At 39.9% G+C, this 8,877-nt stretch overlaps 1 protein-coding gene across 1 annotated transcript; it reads right to left on the minus strand.

Annotated features, from left to right (window-relative positions):
* Positions 1-274: 274 nt before the first annotated feature.
* Positions 275-1,376, minus strand: LOC115186482 (zinc finger protein 2 homolog; the record flags this gene model as incomplete). The annotated part of the gene is made up of 2 exons (XM_029746104.1): positions 1,371-1,376; positions 275-742 (listed from the first exon to the last, which is right to left on the minus strand). Coding segments are annotated over exons 1-2 (474 nt in total), but the record flags the coding sequence as incomplete, so codon positions are not given.
* Between the last annotated feature and the right edge of the window lie 7,501 nt (positions 1,377-8,877).

Below are 8,877 nucleotides of genomic sequence, written 5' to 3' on the forward strand. Positions count from 1 at the left end.
CTATGAGGCTGATATCCATATCATGCTGAAATCAATTGAACAGGGGACAAACGTTTAGGGTTCTACATTGTGACACTATTAAAATATTCCTACTACAATGTTAAAACATTCTACATTGTGACATATCATTGATATCGTGAAACAACCCCTTCATGTATTTTCTGGTGTTTGATCAGATGTCTTATCGGAGAATGTTCACAGCTATAAGGCTATAAGGTTTCTCTCCTGTGTGTGTTCTCTGGTGTGATACCAGATGGTCAGATCGACCAAAACTCTTCCCACATTGACCACATCTATAAGGTTTCTCTCCTGTGTGTGTTCTCTGGTGTGATATCAGATGGCTTGACTGAGTAAAACTCTTCCCACATTGACCACAGCTATAAGGTTTCTCTCCTGTGTGTGTTCTCTGGTGTTGAGTCAGATGGCCAGATGTTGTAATACTCTTCCCACATTGACCACAGCTATAAGGTTTCTCTCCTGTGTGTGTTCTCTGGTGTAGAGTCAGAGAGCCAGATCTAGTAAAACTCTTCCCACATTTATCACAGCTATAAGGTTTCTCTCCTGTGTGTGTTCTCTGGTGTAGAGTCAGAGAGCCAGATGTAGTAAAACTCTTCCCACATTGACCACAGATATAAGGTTTCTCTCCTGTGTGTGTTCTCTGGTGTAGAGTCAGAGAGCCAGATGTTGTAAAACTCTTCCCACATTGACCACAGCTATAAGGTTTCTCTCCTGTGTGTATTCTCTGGTGTGAAATCAGGTGGCTTAGCTGAGTAAAACTCTTCCCACATTGATCACAGCTATAAGATTTCTCTCCTGTGTGTGTTCTTTGGTGCATCTTCAGATGGCTAGATTTATCAAAACTCTTCCCACATTGAGTACAGCAATAAGGTTTCTCTACTGTGTGGCTTCTCTGATGAATTTGAATGCCTGCTGATGAGGTGAATCTCTTCCCACAGTCAGAGCGGTGAATTATCTTCCCTGTGGGTCTCTGCTGGTGTTTCTTGAGGAGTTCTGATCTAGAGAGACTCTTCTCTGCCTCGTCAGCATCATGAGGTTGTTGAGGCTCCCCAGAGGATCCACGATAGTCACGTCTCTCTCCTGTGTGAACAACAAAGTCATACAGATGGTTAAAGGCCCACAACAGCAGAAATCCACTGTAAAAGGTGATGCCAACAGCGTAGCCATGATGTTGATGTTGTACAACAATTGACGTCTGTAATGAATGTAATGATTGTTTGACATTTGTCTTAAAATGAGCAACAATATATTTTGTCATATTTTGTCTTGTTTTCACATTAGTAGTAACATCTAAGATTGTAGCCCCTTTCTATGTTTGCTGGTGAGAAAAGATTTTTGCTCAGGGGAGTAACCTCCATTTCCAGGTTGCTTATGAGTGCATTTCACACTACTTTGGATTATAATTGTAAGGCTCATTTGAATGTCCTGCTTAATATAATGTTTGTGTTATTGTCCCAAATCAACCGCTTTGTACTTAAAAAACACTTCAACCAGTAAAATGCTCTTTGGCTTTTTCATCAGCCTGACAATGACGGTTTGTACACTGTTTGCCAAATTGGCCCATAACTTCACCTAACAACAACATAGACCTACTGTAGGACCCATAACTTCACCAAACAACAAATATAGGAAAATAGCTCTGTGTGTTGTACAATAGCCTATCCATCAAGGAACAGTTCTCTACACATTATGAGCTAAGTATCTCTGTGTCCAAACAGACTAACGAGACCCTACAGTAAATCAACCAGACAATAACACATTATAAACATACATTTGTTAGGGATGTTGGATCCAACATGGAGCACGGCATAACTGTCTTTACCAGAGTAATGAATGAAGAAGCACTTTGGTCGTTGTTGCATGTCGTGATGTTTGTCATGTGACTGTCATTCAGAAAATGATTTCCTGGATCAGCTGATGATAGCTGAACATGTGACTGTAACTCAAGTATTATGTGTAATTATTGAAGAACTGCATTAACCTGTTGGGGATAGGGGGCAGTATTTGCACGGCCGGATAAAAAAACGTACCCGATTTAATCTGGTTACTACTCCTGCCCAGTAACTAGAATATGCATATAATTGTTTCATTTGGATAGAAAACACCCTAAAGTTTCTAAAACTGTTTGAATGGTGTCTGTGAGTATCACAGAACTCATTTGGCAGGCCAAAACCTGAGAAGATTCCAAACAGAAAGCGCTCTCTCTGACTATTTCTTGGCCTTCTTGATCATCTCTAACCAAAACAGGGGATCTCTGGCATAACGTGATGCTCCCATAGGCTCTCAGAAGGCGCCAGAACGATGAATGGTGGCTTTGCAGGCCATGGCTGAAAAACAGCGCATTTGGATAGTGGTCGATCTGAGGACAATGAGACTGGAGGTGCGTGCACGAGCCGACACCATGTTTACTTTCTCTCTCTTTGAACGAAAACAACGACTCCCGGTCAGAATATTATCACTTTTTTACGATACAAATCACATAAAAATTGATTTTAAACAGCGTTTGACATGCTTCGAAGTACGGTAATGGAACATTTTGAAATGTTTTGTTACGAAACGCGTCGGGCGCGTCACCCTTCTTTACCCTTCGGATAGTGTCTTGAACGCACGAACAAAACGCTGCTATTTGGATATAACTATGGATTATTTTGAACCAAACCAACATTTGTTATTGAAGTAGAAGTCCTGGGAGTGCATTCTGACGAAGAACAGCAAAGGTAATAAAACTTTTCTAATAGTAAATCAGAGTTTGGTGAGTACCACACTTGGTGAGTGTCAAAATAGCTAGCCTGTGATGGCCGGGCTATCTACTCAGAATATTGCAAAATGTGCTTCCACTGAAAAGCTATTTTAAAAAAATCGGACATAGCGAGTGCATAAAGGAGTTCTGTATCTATAATTCTTAAAATAATTGTTATGTTTTTTGTGAACGTTTATCGTGAGTAATTTAGTAAATTCACCGGAAGTGTTCGGTGGGAATGCTAGTCACATGCTAGTCACATGCTAATGTAAAAAGCTGTTTTTTTATATAAATATGAACTTGATTGAACAAAACATGCATGTATTGTATAACATAATGTCCTAGGATTGTCATCTGATGAAGATCATCAAAGGTTAGTGCTGCATTTAAGCTGTCTTCTGGGTTTTTGTGACATTATATGCTAGCTTGAAAAATGGGTGTCTGATTATTTCTGGCTGGGTACTCTGCTGACATAATCTAATGTTTTGCTTTCGTTGTAAAGCCTTTTTGAAATCGGACAGTGTGGTTAGATTAACGAGAGTCTTGTCTATAAAATGGTGTAAAATAGTCAAATGTTTGAGAAATTGAAGTAATAGCATTTCTAAGGTATTTGAATATCGCGCCACGGGATTACACTGGCTGTTGAGTAGGTGGGACGCAAGCGTCCAACCTAGCCCATAGAGGTTAATGACAGTATCCATTTGAGTGTTGTCAAAAAAGCTACGATTTTTTGACTTACAGCTGTAACGACCCTTTGGGAATAATTAAACTTGGTTAAGCTTCTCTAGTGTCCGTGAGTTATTTACTCTGAAAAATTACAACCTAACACTATAATTAGTGTTCCTTGAAGGAGGGAAACGAGGTACAACACCTGTTTGGCCCCACTCCTTCCTGGGTCGGTGAAGAGCGTTTTTTAATTTAAGGAATAAATCCGAGCCTCACGCTCATCACCTGTAGAAGACGGGGCTTCCAGCGAGGCGTGGATTTAATAGTATGTTGTACCTAGTTTCCCTCCTTCAGTGAACAGTAGTTATAGTCATAACGTTACGCTTGTCATATGATGAACTTCAACTTAAATACTGGATCTTGCTGTTGGACAGTTTTTTGTATTCTGAAATGCACTCGAACTACGTATAATTTAGTGGTTCCTTATGTTACGCTGGGAAAACAGTTTTGGTGGGCACAGAAATACAAAATAATTTCAGAGTTGGCTAAATTCAATGGTTTTTAACTGAGAGTCATCTTGTAATCCAAGATGGCGTAGCAGTAAGACGTGTTTGTTGTAAATGTTTTTTTTTGTATATATTGCACTATATTTCAATCTCTTTTTCCATTTTTAAATTAAATATACCTTCCGGCAACCGGAATTTACTAACAATTTACTAAATTACTCACGATAAACGTTCACAAAAAGCATAACAATTATCTTAAGAATTATAGATACAGAACTCCTCTATGCACTCGATATGTCCGATTTTAAAATAGCTTTTTGGTGAAAGCACATTTTGCAATATTCTAAGTACATAGCCCAGCCATCACGGGCTAGCTATTTAGACACCCAGCAAGTTTAGCCTTCACCAAAATCGGATTTACTATAACAAAAATGTTATTACCTTTCCTGTTCTTCGTCAGAATGCACTCCCAGGACTTCTACTTCAATAACAAATGTTGGTTTGGTCCCAAATAATCCATCGTTATATCCAAACAGCGGCGTTTTGTTCGTGCGTTCACGACACTATCCGAAATGGTAAATAAGGGTCACGAGCATGGCGCATTTCGTGACCAAAAAAATCTAAATATTCCATTACCGTACTTCGAAGCATGTCAACCGCTGTTTAAAATCAATTTTTATGCAATTTATCTCGTAAAAAAGCGATAATATTCCGACCGGGAATATGCATTTAGCTAAATAGAGGGGAAAAAAGAAAGACGGGGGCGACCAGTGCACGCGCCTAATGCCCATTGTCTACTGATTGGCCACTTGACAATGGCGATAATGTGTTTCAGTCTGGGGCTGGAATGACGACATTCAGCTTTTTCCCGGGCTCTGAGAGCCGTGGGAAGTGTCATGTTACCGCAGAGATCCTTTGTTTTGGAAAGAGATGTCAAAGAAAGCCAATAAATGGTCAGACAGGCCACTTCCTGTAAAGGAATCTCTCAGGTTTTTGCCTGCCATATGAGTTCTGTTATACTCACAGACACCATTCAAACAGTTTTAGAAACTTTAGGGTGTTTTCTATCCATATCTAATAAGTATATGCATATTCTAGTTACTGGGTAGGAGTAGTAACCAGATTAAATCGGGTACGTTTTTTATCCGGCGGTGTAAATACTGCCCCCTAGCCCTAACAGGTTAATATAATACATAAATACTATCAATTTAGCCTCAAATAATGAAACATGTTCAATTTGGTTTAAATAATGCAAAAACAAAGTGTAAGAGAAGAAAGTAAAAGTGCAATATGTGCCATGTAAAAAAGCTAACGTTTAAGTTCCTTGCTCAGAACATGAGAACATATGAAAGCTGGTGGTTCCTCTTAACATGAGTCTTCAATATTCCCAGGTAAGAAGTTTTAGGTTGTAGTTATTCTAGAAATTATAGGACTATTTCTCTCTATACGATTTGTATTTCATATACCTTTGACTATTGGATGTTCTTATAGGCCCTTTAGTATTGCCAGTGTAACAGTATAGCTTCCGTCCTTCTCCTCGCACCTACCTGGGCTCAAACCAGGAACACATCGACAACAGCCACCCTCGAAGCAGCGTTACCCATGCAGAGCAAGGGGAACAACTACTCCAAGTCTCAGAGCGAGTGACGTTTGAAACGCTGTTAGCGCACACCCGGCTAACTAGATAGCCATTTCACATCGGTTACACCAGCCTAATCTTGGGAGTTGATAGGCTTGAAGTCATAAACAGCGCAATGCTTGAAGAATTGCAAAGAGCTGCTGGCAAAACGCACGAAAGTGCTGTTTGAATGAATGCTTACGAGCCTGCTGGTGCCTACCACCGCTCAGTCACACTGATCGATCAAATATCAAATCATAGACTTAATTATAATATAATAAACATACAGAAATATGAGCCTTAGGTCATTAATATGGTCGAATCCGGAAACTATCATCTCAAAAACAAAACGTTTATTTTTTCAGTGAAATACGGAACCGTTCCGTATTTTATCTAACGGGTGGCATCCCCAAGTCTAAATATTCCTGTTACATTGCACAACCTTCAATGTTATGTCATAATTATGTAAAATTCTGGCAAATTAGTTCGCAACGAGCCAGGCGGCCCAAACTGTTTGATATACCCCGACTCCGCGTGCAATGAATGCTAGAGAAATGACACAATTTCACCTGGTTAATATTGCCTGTTAACCTGGATTTATTTTTGCTAAATATGCAGGTTTAAAAATATATACTTCTGTGTATTGATTTTATGAAAGTCATTGATGTTTATAGTTAGGTACAGTCGTGCAACGATTGTGCTTTATTCGCAAATGCGCTTTTGTTAAATCATCCCCCGTTTGGCAAAGTTGGCCGTCTTGGTTAGGAAGAAATAGTATTCACACAGTTCGCAACGAGCCAGGCGGCCCAAACCCCCTGACTCTGTTGCAGAAGTGACACATTTTTCTTAGTTAAAAGAAATTCATGTTAGCAGGCAATATTAACTAAATATGCAGGTTTAAATATATATACTTGTGTATTGATTTTAAGAAAGACATTGATGTTTATGGTTAGGTACACGTTGCAACGACAGTCCTTTTTCACAAATACGCACCGCATCGATTATATGCAACGCAGGACAGGCTAGATAAACTAGTAATAGCATCTACCATGTGTAGTTAACTAGTGATTATGACTGATTGATTCTTTTTTATAAGTTAAGTTTAATGCAAGCTAGCAACTTACCTTGGCTTCTTACTGCATACGCGTAACAGGCAGGCTCCACGTGGAGTGCAATGTAAAGCAGGTGGTTAGAGCGTTGGACTAGTTAACCGTAAGGTTGCAAGATTGAATCCCCAAGCTGACAAGGTAAAAATCTGTCGTTCTGCCCCTGAACAAAGCAGTTAACCCACCGTTCCTAGGCCGTCATTGAAAATAAGAATGTGTTCTTAACTGACTTGCCTAGTAAAAAAAAAATTATAATAAAAAAAGAATAAATAGAATAAAAAATCTCTCTCTATATATATATATATATATTTTTTTTTAAAACAGCACATCGGCGGCCAAAAATACCGATTACCAATTGTTATGAAAACCTGAAATCGGCAATAATTAATCGGCCACTCCGATTAATCGGGCGACCTCTAATATATACACCACTTTGGACACTCCTCCTCTCCAATCCTTACATCTTCGGGATCGACAGGAAGAGGGTAACAGAATACTAAACCCTTATTACTCCCTTGAGGGAATCTGACCTGACCTCCTGACCTCAACCCCTCCTTCGCCTAATCCACAGATGTCCATCCGCTTCCCCTATAGCAATCCTGTGATCTCCTCCCGTCCACCCAGCACATTCCACAGCCACTCTGTCTTTCTACGGATCTCACTCCTTTATATACTCTGCGTCTGATCTTTCATGTCTTTAATGTCTTTAATATCTCAAAGTTCAAAGTTTAGCCCGAATCCAATAATAGTCAAAGTTACACTCCCTTTCAGTTGGTCAACTTCGGTACAACATACTATGGGAAAATACAATCACTCCCCATGCCGACCCAAACGGATACTAAATGAAACGGCCCCTGGCAGACCACCCAGACCTGACACCGCAAGATGCGTCAGTTGTCAATTTAGTAATTGTCTTTTGTTTGAAACACTCCTGTCAATGTTGAGTAAGGACGCACACCTAATTACGCATATACTAGTAGGACTAGTCTACCTGTCCTGCACACAAATGTATAAATGTGCCCATTTGGGGATGTCTGATAGTATTTCTGATTGTCTTAATGCACCACCACTAATGAATTGTGGAGCTTCTCAAATACATTAGAGAGAATAAAGTAGACGGCATCGGTCAAAATCGTGATTTATGACCCTATGTCCGGCTGGGGCGTACATGCCCAAATAAGGGCATCTGGTCAGGACATCCTGGCGGGAAGGTGTCACATGGTTAGGGTCATATAGTTGCATCTGTCATGTGTTAGAGTGTGTGTTATTTTATATCTATATTGCATCTCTTTGAAGTGGTCATAATGATTGATGTGTAGAGACCTCATTGAATTGGGGGGGTTGTGTTTGAACATTTCAAAGAGGATGACCCCCACACCCCCCTATTTTATTGCTCTTAGGGTTGTTGTGTATGAATTAGGAATGTCCGGGAGGTTATGTGTTGGAGGCAGACGTCTTATAAATATGCCCCAGACACACGTGGCCCCAGAACACTAAACAAGATTTTAAAAATAAAACGCTGAACATTAAAACAGAAAATTATGTCTCCTAGGCCAATTCTCAGGGTACTATGCACGTCTTGTCGCGAACCCAATGATAAAAGCATCGAGGATCTTTGGGGTGAGGCCCCAGAATGTTTTAAAGCGTTTTTGGATACTAGTGATGGCCATATGACTTATATGTTCAAACCTGAGGATTCAACGGTGAAGATTTTCACAGACAGCGAACCCAGACCCCTTTATCATGCAAAACCCAGGAGGTTTTCTCCTGCACTGCGTATCAGAGAATGGCTTACGATACGCCTAGTGCTCTGTCAAATTGAACAGGCCCTTAGCGCTACAGAATTACCAGGCTATGCATTGGAAGAGGTTGTGGGGGGGGTCGCCATGATTTACAAGCCATCAGGATCTCTTCAATGGCTTATAGCCCCGACTCCAAAGTGACAATTTTAGCATGTGAACAATTTGATAGTACAAATGCGACGAAGTCTGTCAGTTCATATCTATTTTCCAAAGCCTGCAAGGATGTGAATTATTTTATGCCTGTGTTTAGCTTTAAATGGAGGGATTACCCTATATTCATAACCCTGATGAATAAGCTGGACAGTCTTTTACAAAATCGTGAACAGTACGGGAAAAATTTTTTTAATGAAATATAATTTTTACTACACTGCTCAAAAAAATAAAGGGAACACTTAAACAACACATCCTAGATCTGAATGAA

This window comes from Salmo trutta, unplaced genomic scaffold, assembly GCF_901001165.1.
Source record: "Salmo trutta unplaced genomic scaffold, fSalTru1.1, whole genome shotgun sequence".
NCBI lineage: Eukaryota > Metazoa > Chordata > Actinopteri > Salmoniformes > Salmonidae > Salmo > Salmo trutta.